At 47.8% G+C, this 26,782-nt stretch overlaps 1 protein-coding gene across 22 annotated transcripts in view; it reads left to right on the top strand.

Annotated features, from left to right (window-relative positions):
- LOC127001642 (acyl-coenzyme A thioesterase 1-like) overlaps window positions 1-26,782 on the top strand; it is a 111,853-nt gene that overhangs the window by 21,891 nt on the left and 63,180 nt on the right. For 8 of the 22 annotated variants that reach the window (XM_050866577.1, XM_050866573.1, XM_050866567.1 and 5 more), the window contains exon 2: window positions 15,574-15,684. The exons of 5 other annotated variants lie outside the window; for them this stretch is intronic. In XM_050866577.1, the coding sequence (XP_050722534.1) occupies window positions 15,676-15,684 (9 nt within the window). In that variant the 5' untranslated portion in view covers window positions 15,574-15,675. Of the gene's footprint in view, window positions 1-11,704; window positions 11,987-15,573; window positions 15,685-26,782 lie in introns of those variants that run through there. 9 more of the 22 variants (XM_050866562.1, XM_050866559.1, XM_050866581.1 and 6 more) reach the window with 8 other exon arrangements.

The raw sequence follows: 26,782 nt of genomic DNA, 5'->3' as shown, positions 1-26,782 counted from the left end.
CCTCTGTTTTGCAGTAAAATCACTAAACATTTTGTTAAATTTTCAAAAGGATTTTATTTATTTATTTCATATTTACTTATAAAAGGATGTGCATGTATCATTGACAGATAAACATTTGTAATATCCGTTGTTTTGATGTAGATATCCTCTTGTTCATTTAATTCACGGTGTGGTTCAACTTACTCCACGGTAGGGTTCAACTTACCCCCCTAAGTGGGGGTAAGTTGAACCATTCAATACTTTTTTTAAAGGCTTTAAAAAGGTGAAAGCCTTATCAGGAGAATATCAATTTTGTTTATGGTTGTAGGTAAATGACAGCTGCTCAAATGAACACTGACGACAGGGTCACGGTACTAGGGAAGACCCCAGGTCGAAAAATCTAAAAAGTGACCCCACTTCCCCCTATTGCGGAGCGAAAACATTGGATTGCAAAAGACTTAATCAGAACCCAACTAGGAATAAATACGATATATGCAAAGTCCCTATACCTATAAATATTCAAAGTAGTATACTCCATTACACTTAGATGCTTCACTTATATAAAATATTGGGCTCTTTTGGGGTGGTTTCTGAAGGTGGAGTTGGCGGGTTTTGGGCTCGTTTTGGGGTAGGAGTGTGCGGGAATGACGCGATGTGGCAACTCTAATCTGCCAATCTCTGGTTCGGTTCGGTAGGGATTTACCCCCTAAAAAGGGGGAACGGGCCTTTGTCCATGGACGGCCCGTCGCAGGGGGGAACCCGCCGCTGGCGTGCGGCGGGTGTGGGGAAGCCTCCGCCGCCGCCACAGCCACGGGTAGAAGCCGGCGAGCACCGACGGAGGCACGGGCCCTCTGAGCAGGCGCTCAGGAGCAGCCCGTAGCGGAGGCCAATCTCTGGGAAGTTCTTAACACTTTATAGTAGGGATGGGCAAGTACCGTTAATTTGAGTACCGGTAGTACCGGTACCGAAAACTCAAGTACCGTTAGTACCGGTACCGGTACCGGTACCCAAAGGAGTTTTTTTTTCTTAATGACTTCTGATGAAATTCCCAAACAAATTTCCTGTAAAGAAAACTCTCTCTTCCTTCAACTTAATATCAACTAGAGTAGAAATGCAACGTTTAGGAGCCTTCTGATTAATGTAAAATCACTTATAGGTTTATAGACAGACCACCTAGTCTGTACCATGGGGTCTGTGTGGTCTAATTTTCTATGTAAATCTATGTAAATCTCTCTCTCTCTCTCTCTCTCTCTCTCTCTCTCTCTCTCTCTCTCTCTCTCTCTCTCTCTGAATGAAGTGAATATTTATTTTTTCGAAAAAAAAATAGCATGTATAGTTATTATGGATGTACTCGATCATAGTCTAATAACAATAAAAATATTTATTAGCAACCTAAAAAAGAAAAAGAATCGGACATGAAGAATTATCCAGTAACTCCTATAAATAAATAAAATAATGGAAACGGGAGCTGTGATGGAAACGGAAAGCAGGACAAAATGGTGGGAACTTGGGGAGACGGTCAGCGGGGCAGTGACTCAGCGTCTACACACAGGGCCCATACCACATGGAGGCGGGCGGGCGAGCGCCGAGTGTCACTAAGATCCAAACGGTACCGGTACTAGCGGCAATGCGCAGTGCCAAGTGATCATTAAGCTTCCCGGAACCCAAGTGATGATGAGGCTTCGCGGTACCAGTACCGATACCAGTTATCGATACCAGGTACCGGCGAGTGATCATTAAGCTTTTCGGAACCCAAGTGATCATGATGCTTCGCGGTACCAGTACCGATACCAGGTATCGGTACAGGTACCGGTACCTGGTACCGATAACTGGTATCGGTACTGGTACCGCGAAGCCTCATCATCACTTGGGTTCCGGGAAGCTTAATGATCACTCGGCACTGCGCATTGCCGCTAGTACCGGTACCGTTAGAATCTTAGTGACGCTCGGTGCTCGCCCGCCTCCATGTGGTATGAGCCCTGTGTGTAGACGCTGAGTCACTGCCCCGCTGACCGTCTCCCCAAGTTCCCACCATTTTGTCCTGCTTTCCGTTTCCATCACAGCTCCCGTTTCCATTATTTTATTTATTTATTGGAGTTACTGGATAATTTTTCATGTCCGATTCTTTTTCTTTTTTAGGTTGCTAATAAATATTGATATTGTTACGAATGTGCTGTATGTGAATGCTTGTATGTGTAATGTGATGAAATTGTAGCACGAGGCAATGTTAGCTCAGCATGGTGCAACTCTACTTGTTGGGACAAGAGAGACAGGAGGGGGCCCGGGGCCGCCGGGCCGCCGGGCAGGAAGTGCTGAGTCGAGCAGTGGGGGAGCAAGGGTGGCTGAGGAGTTGTAGTGGAGAAGACGCGTGTCTGGGCTAAGAGTGTTGAGCTGCTCCGCTCGCGAGCTGTGTGTATCCGGTGTGCGTGTCTGCCGTGCCCCTGTACTGTGCCTGATTAACTGTTCTGTGCCCTTGAAAGTTGCTGTACTGTGTGAGGAACCTGTCATTAAACTAGAACTTAGTGTTGAACGTGTATCCTTTGTGCCCTGCCTCGTTTCCTCCTCCCCTCGGTGTTCGGTGTGGGCCGCTGTGAGTGACTGGCGCCCGTGTGGCTGTTCTGGTGGGGATCACGCCGCCTGCCTGCCCGTGGATGGTTGTGGTAGGGGGTGGCGTAACACTTGGTGTCAAAGGAGTGGGATAAGTGAACAGTGAAGCGTGCCGAGTGTCATGGCGTCCCCCAGTGGTCGCCGTGAGGGTGAGGAGACGGGCAAGGCCGAGGCTGACGTGGGTGAGGTGAAGCCGGGCCAGATGGACTTGTTCGCTGCCATGTTGGCCAGTCTGAGGCAGGAATTGGATCAGAGAACAGAGAGGGCAGAACAGAGGGCAGACGAGAGGGCACGCCATCTTGCCGAGGTCCTCCAGAGCAGTTTCTCGTCGCTGAAGGTGGAAACCCAGCAGTACGCCGACCAGGGCTGCGACAGCGCGAGGAGTGAACGGCTGGAGGAGGTGCGGACCCAGGAAGGCGAGGTCCGAGGCCTGAGGGAGGCGGAGACGCAGCTGCGAGAGGTGGCACCGTCGCACGCGGAGGAAGAAGGCTCAGTTCTGGCAGGAAGCGCCGGGGCGGCGGTCCTGCAGGGGCCTATCTGGGGCTCCTGGCAAGGACTCCAGGAGCCTGGTAGCGTCGTGGCGGCACCAGTAGCTGCCGCAGGAGGTTGGGGAGCCCCTGCCTCGTTGCCTCCCTCACCCCCTCCCTCTCTTCCATGCCAGCCGGCTCGCAGGTCACGTAGTCCGCTCTCTCTCCCATGGCAGCAGCGAGAGGTGGCAACGTGGTGCGGGGAGGAACAAGAAGGGTCACGGGTGCTGGCGGCGGGTGCACGGGTGGCGGACTGGCGGGGCTCCGCGTGGGGCCCCTGGCAAGGGCCCCTGAAGCCTGGTGGCGTCGTGGCGGAGCCGGTGGAGGCTGCAGGAGGCTGGGGAGCCGTCGGAGCCGCTCCTTTGGGTCCAGCTGGTGCTGGAGTCGGACCCATTGTCCCTGCCTCGTTGCCTCTCTCACCGCCTCCCTCTCCGCCATGCCGGCCGGCTTGCAGCCCACGTGGTCCGCCCGCTCCTCTCTGCGGCCCCTCGGCCTCCCCGCGCTCAGGGAGGCTTAAGCCAGCGGAGCACGACGGGAAGTTGGCATGGGAGGCCAAGTTCAAGATGCCAGCTGCTGCCCAGGGCTGGGGCGAGGATGAGAAGGCGTTGCTGCTGACGACAGCGCTACGGGGCTCAGTGGACGGGCCCGGCCGCTTGGTGGGGAGCGCCGAGAGGACCTTGGGGCGGCCTGACATGCCGGCCGCTACACGACTCCAGGACGCGCCACAGAGGCTGTGTGGCGTCACGGGGCACTGCGTGCAGTCTGAGGGCCCAGTGGAGGCTCGTATCGGCGTAGGCAGCGCTGTGGAGCGCCGGCCGATGGACGTCGCCGATCGAGACGAGCCGTGCGTGCTGGGCCTCGACTACCTGCCGCAGGGCGAGGCCTGTGCCGACCTTGGACGGGAGCTGGAGAGGCTGCGCGGACAGGCGCCTTTGCTCCCGAAGGTCGGCTGTGCAGAGGTAGTCGCGGCGGAGCGACTGCACCTTGCCCCGGGGACGGAGGCTAGGGTCCTGTGTTGCCGGTCGGACGCGATGCCAGCGGAAGGCACGGTGGAGTCCACGGAGGGCCTGCAGCTGCCTGATGGTGTGGCAGCCGGACGGAGTCTCGAAGGAGCGGGGGAGGAGTCAGTCACGGTGCTGGTGGCTAACTCCTCCGACGAGGCTCGGAAAGTACCCGCTGGTGCCAAGCTGGGCACCTGTGAAGAGGTGGAACAACAAGAGGAAGCGTCGGGGAGCGCGGAGTCGGCCGCTGTGAAGCCGCTGCCCAACTTCCTGGAGGATTCAGCGCACCGGAGCGCCGCTCACCTGACGGAGGCGCAGACGAAGGTGCGCCACACCCTGGCCCAGTACGCGGACGTGTTTAGCAGGGGTGACTTGGATCTGGGCTGCACGGGGTTGGTGAAGCACAACATCAACACGGGAAATAGTGTGCCCACCAGGAGCCCGCCCCGACGTGTCGTGCCGGTCAGGCGGGAGGAACTGCAGCGCGCCGTCAACGAGCTGGCGGCGCAGGGGGTGATGGAGCGGACAGACAGTCCATGGCCCTCAGCAGTCGTCCTGGATATGAAGAAGGACGGCACACAGCGCTTCTGTGCGGACTGCCGGGCGCTGAGGGACGAGACTGGCGAGGACTCTCACCCCCTGCCGTGGACCGACGACGCGCTGACGAGGGCCTTGGAGTTCGGGGCCGTGACGACGATCAGCGGCCTAGCGGCGGCCGCCCCGCCCTGCCATGACTTCCGGGGCCGGATGGCGAAGGTGAAGATGAAGTCAGCGTCGATGAAGGCGAGCCCGGAGGGCCTCCGTGGCTCGTGCGGGGGCTGTGGCAAGAGGGGGCATAGGTGCAGTCTGTGCCTGGGGGAGCGAAGGACGCGTTCCCTTGACCGGCCGAGCCCCGATGCCCAGCAGCCGCGCCGTAAGGACTGTGGCCAGTCAGGCCACCGCTTGAGTGCCTGTCCCAGGCCCAGGGACGCGGCGCGGGTGGGGAGCGCGGACGGGCTGGAGAAGGGAGTCGACTTCCAGCCGTCTCCCGCCCTCGGGCCCCGCCTTGAGTAAGCTGCCGCCGCCCGACCAGCGTGTTGCCGGTGGGAGGCTTAGCGGTTGTAACCACGACGCGTGACAGTGGACACCGGGGGCTGAGGAGCGCTCGGCGCGGCCTGACCCGGGGTAGTGTGTGCTGCTGGAGGGGCCAGTAAAGGCTCGTATCGGCGTAGGCAGCGCTGTGGAGCGCCGGCCGATGGACGTCGCCGATCGAGACGAGCCGTGCTTGCTGGGCCTCGACTACCTGACGCAGGCCAGTAAGGCTCGTGGTGGCCTCGGACGGGAGCTGGAGAGGGTGACCGGAATGGTGCCCTTTGCTTCCAGGAGGTTTTCGAGCATGGCTGCGTGGGGAGGTAGTCACAGCCGGGCGAGGGCACCCTGCCCCGAGGGTGGAGGCCAGGAGCCGGTGTCGACTGTCCCGAGCGTCACGTGGAGTGGATGGCGTGGAAGAGCCCACTGAGGACTGGCGGCTGGTCGACGGCGTGGCTGACAGGCGGAGCCCCTTGGGGGCGCGAGAAGAGACTGTGGAGGACGTGGTGGAGGACAGACTGATTTATGTGTATTGCATGTATTTTTCTGTGTTCAATGTTTGGCCGGGCGCTCAGGCTACCGGTGGATTTGGCCACGGGGCGGCCTCCCGACGTGAGCTTGCCCACCGTCACCTCTGGCTTCGCAGCGGCACTGCAGGAAACCCTGGCTGAGGTGCACCGACGCGTACGGGGCAAGCTCAAGGTGGCAGGCCAGGCCATGAAGGAGACATACGACCGGCGCATGAGGGACGTGAGGTACTCCGTGGGTGACAGAGTGTGGCTGCATAACCCCCGCCGTAAACGAGGGCTCTCGCCGAAGCTACAGAGCCCCTGGGAGGGGCCGTACACGGTGGTGGCAGCCCTCTCTGACGTCACCTACCGGATCCGACGGGGACGAAAGCGCCCGTCTGTTGTCCACGTGGACCGGCTGTGGCGTTACCACGGTCCAGGGCGCTACTCCTGGGGCCACGGCGAGGAAGGAGAGGACGTAGGCCCCAGCAGCAGCGACGAGGACGTGTCGGAGGCTGACCAAGGGGCGAACGAGAACATGGGCGGTGCGGGCGAAGCGGCAGATGTCAGTGACGACCCTGAGCAAGTACTTGGGGCCGACGATACGGCTCTGGGTGCCACCGCCTGCCTGCCGCCGCCCGCATCCCAGCGGCGCCCTCGGCGAGAGAGGCGTCGGCCGGGATGGTTAAGAGACTTTAGTGATGTCCCAGGGGACTGATTAGTTTGATTTATTTCATGTGTTTTGTTTGTTGAATGTTGGGGCAGCCGGGTCGACTGCCTTCTGAAGGGGGAGATAGTGTTACGAATGTGCTGTATGTGAATGCTTGTATGTGTAATGTGATGAAATTGTAGCACGAGGCAATGTTAGCTCAGCATGGTGCAACTCTACTTGTTGGGACAAGAGAGACAGGAGGGGGCCCGGGGCCGCCGGGCCGCCGGGCAGGAAGTGCTGAGTCGAGCAGTGGGGGAGCAAGGGTGGCTGAGGAGTTGGAGTTGAGAGGACGCGTGTCTGGGCTAAGGGTGTTGAGCTGCTCCGCTCGCGAGCTGTGTGTATCCGGTGTGCGTGTCTGCCGTGCCCCTGTACTGTGCCTGATTAACTGTTCTGTGCCCTTGAAAGTTGCTGTACTGTGTGAGGAACCTGTCATTAAACTAGAACTTAGTGTTGAACGTGTATCCTTTGTGCCCTGCCTCGTTTCCTCCTCCCCTCGGTGTTCGGTGTGGGCCGCTGTGAGTGACTGGCGCCCGTGTGGCTGTTCTGGTGGGGATCACGCCGCCTGCCTGCCCGTGGATGGTTGTGGTAGGGGGTGGCGTAACAATATTTTTATTAGACTATGATCGAGTACCCAATACCCATATCACCGAGATATCCACTCACTAAGTGGTGATCTCTCTCTCTCTCTCTCTCTCTCTCTCTCTCTCTCTCTCTCTCTCTCTCTCTCTCTCTCTCTCTCTCTCTCTCTCTCTCTCTCACTTATTCTCGCTTATTCACGCGCGCGTCCCTCTGCCCTACGAAAAAGAAAAAGAAAAGCAAATATATAGATAAACACTACTCACTTGCTCTCTCCTCCTTACCAAGATGGCGCTAAAGAAATGTTCGACTTGCACAGGAAACTTCTCTGGTCATTTCTTCTCAGGACGATCGACCGTCTGCAAGATCTGCCTGTTGACACAGCAGATGGAAACGAGACTTCTTCAACAGGACGAAAGTCTGACGGCTGGCGAGAAGAAGATCACCGAACTAACAAGTACTGTTGATACCTTGCAGGAGTTTATCCAGGCCAACATCGTCGCCCCTGCTGCAAGTGACGCCTCATCACCCTCCGCACCTGCACTCGATGCCCAGCCACCTTCCGAAGAAGGCACGTCACAGGGGACCGGTAGAGCTGACGCTGAATGCTTCACCCCCGTGAGAGGAGGAGCCAGACCCGCCCCTTGAGCCATTTATCCTACTCATTGCTACAACAGATTTGCCATACTGGAGGAGGAGGACGAGGAACAGAGCACCTTCTTGGTCGGTGACTCTATGATTCGCCATCAGGTGGTTGAATTCTGTGGCAGAGTCCCCCGTCGTAGGCGTAACTACTGTTATCCAGGAGCTGGTGTTGACGACATCACAGCTGCCCTGGACGAGGTCTCCGCTGAGGCCTCTAATGACTCACTCTTTGTTCTCCACACAGGTACAAACGACGTCACCACGACCCGGTCTGAGGAACTGCTGGACAAGTACCGTAGGCTCATCCAGCAGTAAAAGTCTAAATCCCCTAAAACTTTTATTTCAGGAATTCTACCACGGACATGGGATGAGGGCGACTTCTACAGTAAGGCCTTCAGCCTCAACAACCGCCTACAGACTCTCTGCGGAGAGCTCGACGTCGAGTTCTTTAACGCCTGGAACCATTTCTACGGCCAGAGTAAACTTTTCCAAAGGGACGGCATACACCTGTCCCCCATCGGGGCAGCCAGATTCGGAGGGCTCCTCAACAACGCCGTACAACCCCGAACAACAAAAAACGACTCTCAGCCACGTCCTTCCACCCCGCCCGTGTAAATAGACACCATACACCACAACAGACTCGTAACATTGAACCCTCCAGTACCACCACCTCTATTACCAAGCTTCAAGATAACCTAAGAGTCCTTAGTTTCAATGCGCGTAGCCTAAGAAACAAGTTTGATGAACTGCGATGTCTTGCTCTGACAGAAAACTTTGACGTAATTGCTATAACCGAAACATTTATCGACACCACTAGTATTGTATTAAGTTCCGAATACAACATAGATGGCTACAGATTCTTCAACAATGATCGTGTAAACCGTAGAGGGGGTGGTGTCGCCCTTTTTGTCAAAAGCTACTTGCAACCCACTGACAAAACACCAAGAAACAGTAACGTTGAACATTTGTGCGTGCGAGTAAACACTGCAAAAGTCAATTTAAATATATCTGTCACTTACAGGCCTCCGGGGCAATCACTCGATGCCGATCTTGAAATGTACAGCGTCTTAAGGCAATCACTTAATAACAGCGACTCTCTGATACTAAGAGACTTTAACCTCCCCCATATCGACTGGGCGACATTGTCGGGTACAGAAGGTGAGTCCCATAGAATGATCAAATTTCTAGAGGAAAATTATCTAAGCCAAATGGTTTCTGAACCAACTCGACAAAATAACATACTTGACCTTGTTATAGCGACCCAAGATAACCTAGTCAGTAATGTCACGGTAAGAGAACGCCTCGGTTCCTGCGATCATAAACTAGTGCGCGTTGACATTAGAGCTCAAACATCGGTGACTGAAAATAAAGTAAGGGTGCCCAATTTCAAAAGAGCCAACTTCGTAGAAATCCGACGAAAACTAATAGATATGCAACTATCAGATGACGGCAATGTAGAGGACGCCTGGCTAAGCTTTTAAGATCACTTACTCACTCAGCAGGACACATTTGTCCCCTTGTGCGAGAAGCGAATTAACACTAATAAAAGTCCACCTTGGTTTAATAGCGAAATTAAATACTCAGTCAAGGAGAGAAAATTGTCTTACAGGTTAAAGAAAGAGCAAAGCACGCCCGAAAACATTAGACTTTACAATGATGCCAGGCGACGAGTAAACAGATTAGTGCGTCAGGCAAAGCGTAGATATGAAGAAAATATTGCAGCCAACTGTAAAAATAATCCGAAATCCTTCTTCAGTTACATAAACAACAGAAAGGCGATCAGAAGTGGAATTGGACCTTTAACAAACAGCGACGGTGCACTAGTGACTGACAGCCAACACGTTGCAAACCTATTAAACAATTACTTTTCCTCGGTGTTTAATAATAACAGTCCTCCCACCACCACCACCAACACCAGTACTAATGTAAATCCCGAGCATGCATTGTCTAACTTTGAAATAAAACCCGATGAAGTCCTCAAAGCCCTCAAATCACTTAAAACAAATAAAAGTCCTGGACCTGACAAAGTATATCCAACTCTGCTGAAAGAAACAAAGAGCGAAATACTCTCCTCCCTCACAACCGTATTCAATATGTCCTTGCAACAAGGCATCGTCCCTTCAGATTGGAAAAAGGCTAACGTGACACCGATTTTTAAGAAAGGAGACAAAAAAGTACCAGGTAATTACAGGCCTATTAGTCTAACTTCGGTTGTAGGTAAGCTACTTGAGAGCATAATTAGAGACAAAATTGTGAATTACCTTGAAAGCCACTCATTAATTAGGGACTCACAACATGGTTTCCGAAACAAAAGATTCTGCCTATCAAACCTATTAACCTTTTATAACGACCTCTTCACTGTTTATGACGTAACCAAATCACTGGACGTAGTCTATCTTGATTTCCAGAAAGCGTTTGATAAAGTCCCGCATCATAAATTACTTTACAAATTAAAGCAAATAGGTATTGACGGTCAAGTAAACCAATGGATCGCGAATTGGTTGAGCAACAGACAACAAAGAGTAGTGATTGACGGATTTAACTCAGAGTGGGCGCCTGTCACTAGTGGCGTCCCTCAGGGCTCTGTTCTTGGCCCAGTGCTCTTCATTATTTACATCAACGACGTGGATGTTGGACTCAATAACCGCATCAGTAAATTTGCAGACGACACAAAGATTGGTAACTCGGTTCTCACTGACGAAGACAGGCAAAGCCTCCAAGAGGATTTCCACAAAATTTCAGCTTGGGCGGAGAGATGGGAGATGCCCTTTAATGTAGACAAGTGCCAGGTCCTTCAAATTGGAACGAGGAATAAGAAGTTCAAATACGAAATGCGCGGCGTTAAACTCAAAAGCGTTCAATGCGTCAAGGACTTGTGGGTCAAAATCGCGTCAAACCTCAAATTCTCACAGCAATGCATCGATGCAGCAAATAAAGCGAACAGAATGTTGGGCTTCATTAAAAGAAACTTTGTATTCAAGAATAAAGATGTAATACTCCCGCTCTACAATAGTTTAGTCAGACCCCACTTGGAATATGCGGTACAGTTTGGTCTCCCCACCATGCAAAGGATATAGCTAAATTAGAAGGTGTTCAGCGTCGGGCAACGAAAATGATCCTTCCTTGCGCAACAAATCCTACGAAGAAGGCTTTCTACCCTAAATATGTTCTCTCTTGAGAAACATCGCCTCCGAGGAAAACTGATCGAATGTTTTAAAATACTTAATGGTTTCACGAATGTAGACAGATCAACATTGTTTCTGTTCGATGACACTACGCACGAGGAACAACGGCGTAAAACTCAGATGTAGACAAGTAAATTCAGACTGCACCAAATTTTTCTTCACCAACGTTGTAGTGCGAGAATGGAATAAGCTTCCACCATCAGTGGTCCAGTGTAACACGATTGACTCCTTCAAAAATAAGCTCGACCGTCACTTCCTTCAACTTAATATCAACTAGAGTAGAAATGCAACGTTTTGGAGTCTTCTGATTAATGTAAGATCACTTAGGCTTAAGGACAGACCACCAAGTCTGGACCATGGGGTCTGTGTGGTCTGATTTTCTATGTAAATCTATGTAAATCTCTCTCTCTCTCTCTCTCTCTCTCTCTCTCTCTCTCTCTCTCTCTCTCTCTCTCTCTCTCTCTCTCTCTCTCTCTCTCTCTCCTACTCACCTCCAATATTTAATCATCTTATATAATCCATCGTGCAATTCTTTATAGCCAAAAACTCTCGCCAAGGGATTCAAACTCTTTTTTCGTTAATGCTTTATTGGATAAATATGATCTCTCTCTCTCTCTCTCTCTCTCTCTCTCTCTCTCTCTCTCTCTCTCTCTCTCTCTAAAAGTTAACGAGTCATACGAATTTAACAGTGGCAAGTAAAAAGAAAACGAAGTCTTGGGTTAAAAGTTAGTGAGTCCCACGAGTCTTTAGAAAACGCTAATATATATTGTTATTGTTATTAGACTATGATCGAGTACCCACTACCCATATCACCGAGATATCCACTTACTAAGTGGTGATCTCTCTCTCTCTCTGAATGAAGTGAATATTTATTTTTCGATAAAAATAGAATGTATAGTTATTATGGATGTACTCGATCATAGTCTAACAACAATAACAATATTTATTAGCAACCTAAAAAAAAAATCGGACATGAAGAATTATCAATAAATCCAATAAATAAATCCGAGCAACTGGTACCGGTACCGAGCAATCTGGTACCGGTACCGTACCGTTTAGCTGGTACCGTTAGTACCGGTACTGGTACCGGTACCTGCCCACCCCTACTTTATAGACACCTGCAACAAGTGGGATGTGGCGCCACACTCCTCTCTCCCTTGGTTCCAAGATATATGCAGTAAGTTAACTTCTGGTTTCTTCAATTAGTGTATTGGCCCATGATTTACCACCCAGTCTGAAAGGAACACGGCTTTTTACTCAAATGTATACTTAAGACCTTTACTCGAGTTTGGGTCAACAGTTTGGAACACTGCAGGGATGCCTGGAACCTGGGTGACCTGCGGCTGCTGGGGTCAGTGCAGCGCCGCTGGACCAAGCACATAGATGGCCTAGCTGAACTAAGTTATGCTGATCGTCTCAAGGCTCTTACCTATACTCTGTACAAAGCAGGCTTTTGAAAGCTGAATGTTGGAAGATCTTTCATAATCAGTGTGTTATTTCTCCGTCTGATCTATTTACTATTTCCCCAGTCACTACTACCAAGAGGCCACAGATTCAAATTAGCCAAACCACACACCTCCACTGAGTGTAGATGCAGATTCTTCAATGTTAGGTGCATTGGTCACTGGAACTCCCTCCCAGACAGTGTTGTTGGTGCTGGCACAATTGAGGCATTTAAACGAGGCCTTCACCTCTCCCTTGAACAGTCACTGTTCTCATGCATGGAATAATTACCTGTCTGTCAAAACTCGTTCCATTATTAACGTTGTTCTGTAACAAACTCAAATCTATATACCTTTGCTTAACACCTAGCTGCACATGGCACACAATCCTGCCCATTATTTTGTGCAAATCATAATGTCCTTAGTTTAACTGATGGACTGGTGTGCCAGCAGTTAAAGGCTATCCATCTAGGTACCACTGATAGGTGAACCATAACAGTAATTTGGGGTAGCCAACCAGGTGAGTAAACCCCAATGTGTGCAAAATGTCTTTTCACTCCCATCGTCGTGAGGTGCATCTTCACCCCAACATTACTCCAATGAACGTGAATCGACTTTTTACCCCAATGACCCATGGTTGCAAACTGTACTCCAGTGTTCAAAGGGGTAAAAAGATGCCCCCGGTGATACCCAAGTGTAGGTACTACACTATTACCCAATATACCCCAAGTAGGTATTATTGCAGCTGAGGTCATCCACAGTTTTTACCTGTATTGTTGTCTAGATCTTGTCATCATGAATTTGTTGTTCCCCCTTTAGTCCATATATTTCACAAACTGATTCTTGATCTTACCTTCTGTCTGTGGGACAATTGAGTTGGGTTAGGTTAGGTTAGATCTTAGCTGTTGGGTCAGGCCAGGTTAGGCTAGATTGGATTTAATTCTGCCTTCTTCATCATCCTGTGAGGACTGCTTATTTTCCTTTGTCTGCCTATTTTGAGGTCAAAACTTTTACTTATGGTTGGTTTTGGTTTGTTTACTATTAAATTACATTATTTGTTTTGCATAAATTACTAGTTTTAGGGGAAAGGGGAGAAAAAAAAAAGTGATTTCCAAGAAAACTATGATAGTGTCAGAATTTCAATCAAAAACTATTAGAAATAAGTAATTTTGTCATTGGAATTAGAGGATGACCTAAGCTGAAACTTTACCCCCAATGATACCCCAATGTACTCTATTGATACCACAGTGATATCCCAGTGTACTCCAGTATTACCCTTATGTGAACCAATATTACCTTATAATACCCCACCGATACCCAGATGTAGTACCCATCAGTAATCCACGACTCAGTAGCATTCTTCACAGAGGACGCAGGCCACCAAGACCACTTAACTGACATGGAGATCACAGTTAACAACATCAAGGGAGCCATGAAGGAGCTCAGATCAAATTCTGCAGCCGGGCCTGATGGAGTGCTGGCCATACTGCTCCTGAAATGTGGTGAAGTCCTGGCTCACCCCATCCAAAAGTTATGGAGGTGCTCACTGGACACAGGAATAGTGCCGACTCTAATGAAGAGAGCCACGGTGTGTCCAGTCTACAAAGGAGGGGAAAAGAGTCGGGCCAAAAACTACAGACCAGTTGCCCTAACATCACATCTTATAAAAAATTTCGAGAAATGTGTCAGAGACAAAATTATAGTCTACATGGAAAAGAACAGCCTCCATAGTAACAACCAACATGGCTTTAGAAAAGGGCAGTCCTGTCTCTCCAAACTCCTGAAACACTATGACTGGCTCCTGGAGAATCTGGCTGCGGGCAAGAAAGTAGATGTCGTGTTCCTTGACTTTGCTAAAGCCTTCGACAAGGTTGACCACAGCATTCTACTCCATAAGCTCAAGACTCTGGGGATTAAAGGGAAGCTAGGTATTTGGCTCTACCACTTCCTTACAGAAAGAGTCTAAGTTGTCACAGTGGATGGCCACCAGTCCAGTGAGGCCAGCGTCATCAGTGGTGTGCCACAGGGATCAGTGCTGGGCCTTCTCTTCTTCCTTATACACATGGGAGAGATCGATGAGGGGGTCAGGAGCTCGGTTATCTCCTCTTTCGCCGATGATACCACTGTGAGTCACGCTACCACCACCGTGCAGGGAGTTGCCCACCTACAAGAGGACCTCAACAAAGTGTATGCCTGGGCCGCAACCAACAACATGGCATTCAACGAGGCCAAGTTTGAAATGCTGAGATGTGGCCCTGACCACACTGTCAAGATGTCTACTTTGCTGCTCACAGAAGGAGGGCAACAAATATCTGGACAACCACATGTAAAGTGCCTTGGGGTTCACCTCAGCAACAACGGTTCCTTCTCACACCACATCACAGAAACAGTGAAGAAGGCAAAGGCAATGGCAGGCTGGGTCCTTAGAACATTTGCTTCCAGAGAACCCAAGGTAATGTTAACCCTCTGGAAGGCCCTGGTGCAGCCTATGCTGGACTATTGTAGCCAGCTGTGGTCACCACACAAGAAGGGCGATGTGCAGAGGCTTGAAACTGTGCAGAGAGCCTTCACAAGACAAATCAGGGTTACGTCACCTAAATTACTGGGAATGTCTGCAGAAACTGGGGCTCTATTCACAACAAAGAAGAAGGGAGATGTATCGGGCCATATACTTATCGAAAATTTTAGAAGGTTTGGTGCCGGACCCCACACACAATGCACTGCAAGAGCACGTTAATCAGCGGACTGGACGAAAGTGCAGCAGAAGATCCCTCCCCACAAGAGCCTCAGGTGGAGGCAGAACCCTGCTGGCCTCGAGTCTGTCCCATGAAGGGCCACGAATCTTTAACAGCCTGCCTAAGGAGGTCTGAAACCTAACAGGTTGCCCGGTAAACAGGTTTAAGAATGGTCTGGACAAGCTGCTACAAACAGTCCCAGGCGAACCTCCAGTGCGGGCTACACCTCAAGATGTAGGACTTCCAATACGATACCGGACCAAATCGCCCTGTTGAATAGGGATGGCAGGACCGGGAGCAGCAGTGGACCACCACAACTGCGAGGCGGGGCCTCTAAACAACACCAAGTAAACCAAGCAAGTACCCTCAAAGGGTTGCAAGAGTGGCCACTGATGGAACCGCAGATTTCTTTGCTGCAAAGAAATCAGATCAGAGGGAGGCACTTTTAATTAATTAGACATTATTGTGGTAACAATTTCTCTTCAGAGTTCTGAGCAAATAAGCATAGCATGTGAAAATATGCATGCCTACATATAGGAGTTATATCTGGAAAGAGTAAACTGTTTCAAAAGTTTGGAAATTTTCAGAATAAAATCAAGAATGCTAACTCCTTGTGGTCGGCTGTTAATAAACATCCCAGCCAGGTTCCTCATCCAACCTCAGGAAGCTACTGCAACTTGTGTTGTGCCATGTCAATTGTGAGTAGAAAAGGAAGTGACAGGCTGGAAAAAAAGTATGTGTGTGTATTTGCCTATTTGTATTTACCTATTTGTGGTTTACAGGGAATGATAGACCTGTCTCCCTGTCCAGCCTCTCCTTCATTCGATTGACACTCCTCACCTCCACAGTCTTCTCCTTTAGATCATTCCACCCATCTACACATCTGTATGGGAAACTTGACTTCATTTTATCCTTCAAACATGTTCCCTTTTTCATCTTACTGTGTCTTCTCAGCCCCCTCTTCCCCTCTTGTCACAATCAGGTCACTTGTATTCAATTTGTCCACTCCACTAGTAAATTTATACAAAGCTATTAGGTCTCCTCTTCATCTCCTCTCCTTGAGCATCGTAAATTCAATTTCCTCCAATCTTTTCTTATATAGTAGACTCGATAACTCCAGTACCATTATGGTCGCTTTCCTCTGTATCCTTTCCAGCTTCTTTATATATATATATATATATATATATATATATATATATATATATATATATATATATATATATATATATATATATTTTTTTTTTTTTTGTGTGGGGGGGGGGGGGGGGGAACCAAACCAATGCTGCATATTCCAATCTTGGTCTTATCAATGGCATGATTTTTTCATCGTATCCTATCTATGTAATGAAATGCCATTCTAATATTTTGCAACAAATTACCGGTTGGAATCTCTCGTTCATTATTTTAGTCTGCAATGCTACATCCTCATAGACCCTTCCCTCCACTTTTAGTTTGTTGATTCCCTCCTTGTAGTTTAGGTTCCTCTTTACACTTGTCTACTATCCCTTTTTCAAAATTTATTTTTTCCTGACGTATTCGTTCCTAGTTCTTTTGTACTTTTCTTTTGTTCTGCTGTTCCTTCTCTTTCTCCATTTGGTCCACGCTGCATCCCGTTCTTTTTTTGCCGTCTCGCACCTGTTATACAATTCCTTTCTCCAGTTCTCTTTGCTTTCTACTTTTGGTACATGTTTATCTATTCCTGAGTTATAAGTGTGTGTGTATTTACCTAGTTGTATTTACCTAGTTGTGACATACAGGAAAAGAGCTACGCTCGCGCTGTCCCGTCTCCATATCCGCTCTTATCCAACTTTTCCTTAAAATCATGAATGTTTCTTGCACAAACCACCTCCTCCAGTCCATTCCACAGCTCAATGCTTCTGTTTGGGAAGCTAAACTTTTTCACACCTTGCCTACTCGTGGTCGCCCTCAACTTCTTTCCATGTCCTCTTGTTTCTCTCTCGCTCCACACACACAGGTCCTCTCTGTCCTGATTCTCCACCCTGCTCGCCACCCTGTACACCACTATCAGGTCTCCTCTTTCTCTTCTCTCCAGGGTTTTGAGCCCCATGCTATTGAGTCTCTCCTCGTAAGTCCGATCCCTAAGTTCCGGTACCATCTTAGTTGCCATTCTCTATTCTTTCCAGCTTTCTTATATTCTTCTTTTCGTGAGGAGACCAGACCACTGCTGCATACTCCAACCTTGGCCTTATCATTGTAACTATTATTTTCTTCATCATCTCTTTGTCCAAATACACAAATGCCGTCCTTATGTTCTTCAGCAAATTCATAGTTTGTCCTGTTATCCTGTTGATGTGTTTGTCCGGTGACATGTTCTCTGAGGTAGTCACTCCCAAATCTTTTTCTTTCATTCCTCTGCATATTACCTCACTTCCCATCTTATAATCATATTCACATCTTCTACCACTCCTACCAGACTATTTTTTTTACATTTCCCAAGGTTGAATTCCATCTGCCATGTACCACTCCACTCCCATATTTTGTCCAGGTCCCTCTGCAATGCCTCACAGTCTTTCACATCATTGAGTCATCTCAATAGCTTCGCATCATCTGCAAACAAACTCACATAGCTGGTCACTCCGTCCACCATATCATTTATATAAACAGCAAACATTATTGGCGCCAGCACCGAACCTTGTGGGACCCCACTCATCACTGGGCACCAGTTGGAAACCCTGTCCTTGATTATTGTCCTCATTTCCCTGTTAGCTAGGAAGTCCTCCAGCCACTTAATCAGTCCATCACCCACTCCACCCCTATTTTTAATTTTCCAAATTAGTCTTCTGTGCGGTACTTTGTTGGATGCCTTTTTCAAATCCAGGTACACTCCATCCCCCCAGCCTTCTCTCTCTTGTATTAAATCTGTCACCCTTGAGTAATAACATAACAAGTTGGTGACACACGATCTCCCTCTCCTGAATCCAAACTGGCAATCCGAGATAATTCTCTCACTTTCTAAAAAACTCGACCACCTGTTTTTAACTAGCCTCTCACATATCTTTGCAACCACACTAGTGAGTGATACCAGTCTGTAATTTAATGGGTCCTCTCTCTTTCCTCCTTTATAAATTGGTACTATGTTTGCTCTCTTCAATCTTGTGGTACCCTTCCTTCACTCAGGGAGGCGCTCATTATGGAGTGCAGTTTCTCTGCATGTTGCTCACTACATTCTTTCAGGATCCACCCTGATGCTCCATCCGGCCCTGTTGCCTTTCTTACATCCAGCTTGTTCAAGCTTTCTTTGACCTCCTGCACCATTAACTGTATCTCCTGCATAACCCTTCCTCTTTCCTGGCTCGGTGGTTGTACGAATTCGTCTTCCTTTGTGAAAACTCTATGAAAGCTATTGTTCATCACTTCTGCCATCTCTGCTGGGTCTTCATATGTAGTTCCATCCATTTTCAGTTTATCAATTGTTTCTCTATTCTTTAATTTGCCGTTCACATGTCTATAAAATAGTTTAGGTTGGTCTTTGCATTTGTCGATTATATCTTTTTCATATTTCCGTTTTTCTTCTCTTCTAATCTTTGTATATTCATTCCTTGCTTGTTTGATATTGTTCCAAGCATTGATTCTTCTTTGTCTCCTTCATCCCTTCCAGGCTTCCTCCTTTCTTTTTCTAGCTGCCTCGCATCTTTTGTTAACCCTTTCATTGCTAAGCGCTCGCAATGAGACTATCCCCTCAGGCGCGCTCGGGCACCCCAGCGGGGGAAGGGGATCTCTTTTAACCGCTATATCTCAAAACTATTCATCAGTTACAAAACAAAAACACCATTGGAAAGAGGAGGCCAAGATCTATAATATTCGGTTATGTAAGCCTCTCCTGCGAACGTACAGGCACGTTCAGGGGGTGTTTTTTGCTGTGAGTGTGACTGGCGCTCACAGCGAGCTTTTAGCACCACCAGCAAGTGACGCTAGTGCTCGCTCTTTTAACCGCTGTATCTCAAAAACTATTCATCACAGCTAAAAAACAAAAAACACCATTGGAAAGAGGAGGCCAAGATCTATACGATTCATTAATGTAAGCCTCTCCTGTGAAAGTACAGGCACGTTCAGGGGGTGTTGCCTGTGAAGACGTACATTTATACGTGCGCGACGGTCAGCCGTAAGGCAACTACTGTAGATCTCTTGATGATGGGGTGCTGGCAGGGCAGTATTGCCAACTGCAAAATTTACAACTATTTGGTCAAAATATCAGTCATGTGATAGGTGAAGCTATGCAAAATTGTCGCTATATTGGTCAACAATTAACATCCACCAGTTGCTCGTCTGTAGATTTTCCGCGCTGGGCTGACATGATTTTCCACCAAATTTAGTGAAGAACCCACTCGCTCGGTGGGACGACCTGAGGATGTACTTTTCCGATTTCCCGTGGAATAATTATTGCTTCCAGGATAGAGACCCCTCTGTGTGTGCTCAGCGCATCACAGAGGTGATTGTCTCTGGAATGGAGGCATACATTCCTCGTTCTTTCTCTACTCCTCACGCTAAAAAGCCTTGGTTTAATCACGCTTGTTCTCGTGCTGTCAATGATAGAGAGGTAGCTCACAAAAGGTACCAGAGCCTTCAAACTAATGCTAATTATGAACTTTACATTTCTGCCCGAAATCGTGCCAAATCTATTCTCCGACTAACCAAAAATTCTTTCATTAATAGAAAATGTCAAAACCTTGCTTTCTCTAACTCTTCCCGTGACTTCTGGCATCTAGCCAAAAACATCTCCTCCAACTTCACTTCTTCATCTTTCCCTCCACTCCTCAGTCCTGACGGCAACACTGCCGTCTCATCTATCTCTAAGGCTGAACTCTTCTCTCAAACTTTTCTAAAACTCCACTCTGGATGATTCTGGGCATATTCCTCCTACTCATCCCCCTCTGACTCCTTTATGCCTGTTATAAAGATTCTTCAAAATGATGTTTTCTATGCCTCTCTGGCCTCAATCCTCAGAAGGCTTATGGACCTGATGGAGTGCCTCCTATTGTCCTTAAAACTGTGCCTCCGTGCTGTCACCCTGCCTGGTCAAACTCTTTCGCCTCTGCCTGTCAACATCTACCTTTCCTTCTTGCTGGAAGTATGCCTTCATACAGCCTGTGGCTAAGAAGGGTGACCGCCCAATCCTCAAACTACCGTCCTTAGCTTTACTTTCGTCTATCTAAAGCTTTTGAATCAATCCTTAACCGGAAGATTCAAAAGCACCTTTCCACTTCTGACCTTCTATCTGATCGCCAGTATGGGTTCCGCAAGGGCGTTCAACTGGTGATCTCCTAGCCTTCTTAACTGACTCTTGGTCATCCTCTCTAGCCGTTTCGTGAAACTTTTGCTATTGCTGGACATATCAAAAGCTTTTGATAGGGTCTGGCACAAATCTTTGCTTTCTAAACTACCTCCTACGGTTTCTATCCTTCTCTCTGTACCTTTATCTCCAGTTTCCTTTCTGACCGTTCTATTTCTGCCGTGGTAGACGGTCACTGTTCTTCCCTAAATCTATTAACAGTGGTGTCCCACAGGGTTCTGTCCTATCTCCCACTCTTTTTCTGTTGTTCATTGATGATCTTTCCAAAACGAACTGTCCTATCCATTCCTACGCCGATGATTCCACTCTGCATTACTCAACTTCTTTTAATAGAAGACCCACCCTTCAGGAACATAACGACTCAAGGCTGGAGGCTGCAGAACGCTTAGCCTCAGACCTTACTATTATTTCCGATTGGGGCAAGAAGAACCTGGTGTCCTTCAACGCCTCAAAAACACAGTTTCTCCACCTATCCACTCGACACAATCTTCCAAACAACTATCCCCTATTCTTTGACAACACCCAGCTAACACCTTCCTCAACACTAAACATCCTCGGTCTATCCTTAACTCAAAATCTCATATGGAAACTTCATATCTCATCTCTTACTAAATCAGCTTCCTCGAGGCTGGGCGTTCTGTACCGTCTCCGCCAGTTCTTCTCCCCTGCACAGTTGCTGTCCATATACAGGGCCTTGTCCCCTCGTATGGAGTATGCATCTCATGTGTGGGGGGGCTCCACTTACACAGCTCTTCTGGACAGAGTGGAGGCTAAGGCTCTTCGTCTCATCAGCTCTCCTCCTCATACTGATAGTCTTCTACCTCTTAAATTCCACCGCAATGTTGCCTCTCTTTCTATCTTCTATCGATATTTCCACGCTGACTGCTCTTCTGAACTTGCTAACTGCATGCCTCCCCCCCTCCCGCGCCCCGCTACACTCGACTTTCTACTCATGCTCATCCCTATACTGTCCAAACCCCTTATGCAAGAGTTAACCAGCATCTTCACTCTTTCATCCCTTACGCTGGTAAACTCTGGAACAATCTTCCTTCATCTGTATTTCCTCCTGCCTACGACTTGAACTCTTTCAAGAGGAGGGTATCAGGACACCTCTCCTGTATTTGATCTTCCTTTCGGCCACCTCTTTTGTTTTACTTTGGGAGCAGCGAGTAGCGGGCTTTTTTTTTATTATTGTTTTCTTTTTTTGTTGCCCTTGAGCTGCCTCCTTTGTTGTAAAAAAAAAAAAAAAAATGGCAATCCTGTGTTGTGAGAATTAGTGTTGGAACACACTCATACGTGGGAGATTTGAGTGCGGCTGGAGGTCGCAGCGAGCGTTTAGCGCCTCCAGCAAATACGCCTAACACCCGCTGCAAGCGTTTAGTTATGAAAGGGTTAAACCACTCCTTTTTACCAACATCCTTTTTGGTTACCTTAGGGACATATCTATTCTCGGCTTCTTTGCACAGCTTTAAAAACTCCTCCCACTTGTCTTGTGTACTTTTGGCTTTGTACAGCCCACTCCAATTTGCATTTTCAAAAAAAGTTTTCATATTAACAAAGTCTGCCTTAAAGTAGTTACTTCTCCCTATTTTGTGATCCTCTTTTCGGTCAATCGTTCTCTTTTACTTCAAATTCCATAATCGCATGGTCACTCTTTGCTATTGGGCAGTCTATTTTAATATTTTCTATTACTTCCGGTTCCTTGCTAAAAACCAGGTCTAATCTTGATGCCTCTCCTTTCATGAATTTAGTATGTTCCTTAAACCATTGCGTCAGCACATGTTCCATTGCCAGTTGCAGGAGTCTTCCTCCCCACGACTCTTCTGTTCCCTGCGTCTGCCAATCCTCCCATTCTACCTCTTTGCAATTAAAATTACCCATTAAAATTATTCTCTCACCCTCTCTCAACATTCCATCCAGGCAACTCACCGTGTCTTGTATCATTTGTTCATATTCTCGGACCTTCCATGCATTGGTTCTTGGTGGCACATACCCTACTTCCTTCAGCACCCACAATTTTCACTTTCAGTACCTCTGCCAAGCCTTCACCCTCAAGCACCTCTTCCACCCTAATGCCTTTCCTTACCATCAACATCACACCTCCTCCCTGTTTTCTCTTTCTGTCTCTCCACCATATATTGTATGCACCTTCTCCAATCCCCACCACCTCAACTGAGTCACACAACTTAGTTTCTGTCAGCCCCACAATATCAGGTTCTCTGTATCTCAAATAGTCGTTAAACTCAATCCACGATGACACTATTCCATTGATGTTCGTATAAGACACTTTCCATCCTTCCTCCTTTCCTTTTTGACTTTTTCTCTCCTTCCTCTCGTCACCATGAACCACTTCCTCTCTTTTGTGTGTGTGTGTGTGTGTTTACCTAGTGTCACCTAGTTGTAGTTTTACAGGGCCTGGGCTTATGTTCGTGTGGTCCCGTATCTGTATTTGTCCAACTTTTCCTTAAAGCTTTGCACACTCTTCGCCGATACTACATCCTCACTTAGTCTGTTTCAAACCTCTATATTTCTTTGCGGTAAGCTATATTTCTTTATGTCTCTCAAGTATCTTCCTTTCCTCAATTTTTTACTGTGTCCTCTTGTGTTCCTGGTGTTTATTCCTTCTTTTAGTAGTAACTCCTCATAATCTACTTCCATTGTGCTCAGTGGTGTGTTTGTGAATTCTAATCTAGATTTTAAGTCAACTTGTGATGTTAAGTATTGTATGTGAGGCTGGTCCACTGGGGTATGGACTCATAGTACTGTGATATTTAAAATCTTTCATATAAATTTTTCATAAATATAATAAAGGGTGTCCGAAGCTAACCTGATTTGGGGTCATTTCGGATGCCTGCATTGAAGTTGGACAGTCATAGAAAATGTGTTAGGAGAACTACCCTGGAATCCCAGTATATTCTCGGACATATATGAGGTCAATTCGGACAGTTTTAGGTTTTTAAAAAAATTTTTTATGCCATTACAAAAATATAGTTACTCCCTGATAAAGTTGAGGTGTTACATACCATAGAGTAGGAACATATCATCATTTTCCTTCTATTTTGGTTAAACAAAACACTTATACATTTTTTAATACCTACTTTACCTGCGTAGGTAATAGCTACGACCTTAGCAAGTTGCATATGAAAAAAAAAAAGCTTAGAATCATTTGTAGGTAAAAACTAAAACATTTCTTTTAGTTAAGTGCCTAACAAAGATTTAACATTTTACTTACAATGATATTACCTGTGATTTAAGACACATAGGTACCTATATTTTGTGGAAATTCACTGATCACAGATCATCCCTCACACATTCCACCAGCCTACACTCTGCTAGGCCTACTCACCACACCTCATCACCACACATACTATAGCTGAAAAAAAACTGACTAGTCCTTCACTGATCACCCAGCTCTGTCTTGAGCACAGGTCCAATATTAGCACTTGAAAAGAAACAATATTCATTTTCTTAAAAAAAAACAATATTCCTTTCCCTTAAAAGATTGATGATTGATTGATAGTTTATTGTTGCAAGTAAAACAACAAAGGAGAAGGGAGGAGCATGCCATCCCAACCCCCAGGCAGTACAGAGTGTGATTATACAACTAAGGATACATGTAAGTAGCACCAGGTAACTAAATGATACACTGGTAGGGGACAAGTGCTAAAAAAATAAAGGCCTTGATTTAGTCAGGGGAGTAGACATAAGGGACTGTACATATAGACTACAATCTAGGGGCAAATGCAGGATATTCACTAAGCACAGCTGAAAGAACATTATTGTTAGTGAACCAGCCCACCAGCCCAGGCAGGTCCCAGTGGCCCTGTGGGCGGTAGGCACTAATAGCAGAACATTGCAGGACATAGTGTTTGAGCGTGTGACCCCCTGGCCTGGTACACAAGCGGCAAGGTACAGGGTCAGCCCCACTGACCTCCCAGTAATATCTGTAGCCCAGCCTCAGTCGCATCACCATCAGATCATAGGATGCACTAAGCCTACCATAAGTGTGGGTGCAGATACTTGATACCTGGGCATAGTGAATGCTGGAGGGACTACCATCCTGACACCTCAAGGCAAGCTGATTGGTAACAGACTCACTAACAAGGGATCTAAGTCTATTCTTAACATAATTATAGGTGTATTCAACACCTGGGTGTACATTGAGATCATCAGAGGCAGCACGAGCAAGTCTGTCTACCTTTTCATTATGGGGCAGCCCAACATGTGAGGGCACCCAGATGAAGTGTGCAGTAGCACCACAGTGCTCCAGCAGGCTAAGGGCACTAAGGCACTTATTGACTATATCACAGTCAGAAGGGGAGGAAGACAGAAGTGCATACAAGGCACATTGACTATCAACAAACAGGTACACATCTTTCCCGAGAGCTACAGTGATATGGAGGGCTTCATATATGGCATAGAGTTCTGCCCTTGTGGAAGACAGATGATCAGGAAGCCTCTTAGAAACCTCAGTGTCAGTGTATTCAGAGGGGGCGGCATAGTCCCTAATAAATAATCCACAACCAGTCTTGGTGCCATTGACAGATCCATCACAAAACACATGGACAGCCTGGGTGCAGGGATATGCAGACAATTTGGTCAGAAAATGGTCCTGCAGGACTTGAGAAAGCCAAGAATCTTTAGGTTTATCTAATATTTCTATATCAACACTGACTCTATGAGGTTTCAAGAGGGATAAAAAGGGCTGCTAATGAGGGCATGACACGGTTCAAGGACACCAAGGTCAGATAAGAGCTTGTGGAGCTTTCTAAGGTACGATTTGGCTAGAATGTTAGGGGTGGGCTGAAAGTTACCAAGAGCCTGCCTGAGCTGAGTGTCCCCGTGACAAATCATGCGACGGCAGACTGTGCGACAAGTAATTTCCTGAATTCTGCAGACAACACTGGGCAGTTCCAAATCAGCTCTGAGGACTTCAAGCTTTGCCGTCCTGGGACAACCTAGAATAATTCGCATTGCCTCATTTTGTATGAGCTCCAAGGGCTTCAGCTGAGAGGGGCTACAACGCACCAGAACTGGGGCAGCATAATCAATCAGAGACCGAATGACAGAGAGAGAACATCCTAAGAGAATGATTCCTCCAGCCCAAGACCTGTTTGCTAAGACACGTATAGGGGCAAGGCGAGGTAGACAGAGATTACGTGACATAGTCAATGCAATGGGTATACTTCTTAAAACTAAGTGCACTCCTAATACTTATAACATTGTACTCGGCCTAAGGCGACAGTATTAAAGCTTCGGTGAGCGACATATTTTGAGACTTGTCTGATATTTAGTTTTTGAGGCATTGACAATCAGACACATATGTATACAAAGGTCCTCAAGGTGCTGCAGGGCTGTGGTCAGGGTTCCAGGGGAATCACACTGAATGAGGATGTCGTCGGCATAAATGACAATTTCAGTGCCCCGAGGAAAGGAGTGCCGGGCAATCTTATCCATAAAGATATTGAATAACATGGGGCTGAGGACTCCACCTTGAGGGGTGCCTAGGTCAAAGGACTCTTCAGTTGATACTGCACCCTGGAACCATACCCTAGCCCGTTTGTTGTACAAGTACTCCCTGATCCACCCTAAAAGTCTCCTTTTCACACCTTTCATGATGAGTTCCTCCAAGATAACATCCTTATTGGCCCTATCAAAGGCACCCTTGAGGTCTATAAAAGCTCTGCAGGTGACAGTGTCATTACTCAAACATTTAACAAAACAATTGGCAGTGGAGCGACCCTTCATAAACCCATGGAGATTAGGGGACATCAAAGTCACCCACCTTATAAATGAGTCGTTGCAGGATAACCCTTTCCATTAGCTTGCATAAACAACTGGTGAGAGAAATTGGACGAAAAGTGCCGTCACCCTTAGGGATGGGAACAATGAGAGCAGATTTCCATGAAGGAGGCAAAACACTGGAGGAATACGACATGTTAAAGAGATCAAGAATGGGGTTATCAGGCAGGGCAAGGAGAGGGTAAAGGACGTCATAGGTTAAACCATCCTGACCAGGGGCCGTCGACTTGCCAGGCTGAATAGCACGGAGGAGCTCATCCAAAGTAAGAGGAACACAAGTGTCGTCTACCAGGGCCACTTTATGATGTACAAGGGCCATGCGCCGCAACTGATGGCTGGCAAGAGCATCTCGATGGGCGGCAGGCAGCCCAGCCACAGCAGAGGCATTCGTCCATGTTTGCAAAGTCTGTGCCTCCCAGCAGGATCAGGATCCCTAACGGGATGGTTAGGTTTGCCCCAGACCTTGTTGACATGGAGCCAAATCCTCTGCAGTGTCTGAGTCTTACGCAACCGCCCCGAGAAGTCACCCCAGTATTGCCTGTTGACGAAGGTCAGTGAGGTGTCGAGCAGCAGACACCATTGCATCCCTGGCATCATAGTCGGTGGGGTCACGCTGCCATCGCCGCTGATAGGTGGCAAGAGTTTGCTGGCAAGAAAGTATGACAGGATCCTTAGCATAATAG

This window comes from Eriocheir sinensis, chromosome 21 (assembly GCF_024679095.1).
Source record: "Eriocheir sinensis breed Jianghai 21 chromosome 21, ASM2467909v1, whole genome shotgun sequence".
NCBI lineage: Eukaryota > Metazoa > Arthropoda > Malacostraca > Decapoda > Varunidae > Eriocheir > Eriocheir sinensis.
This window is presented reverse-complemented; position numbering and strand designations above follow the sequence as displayed.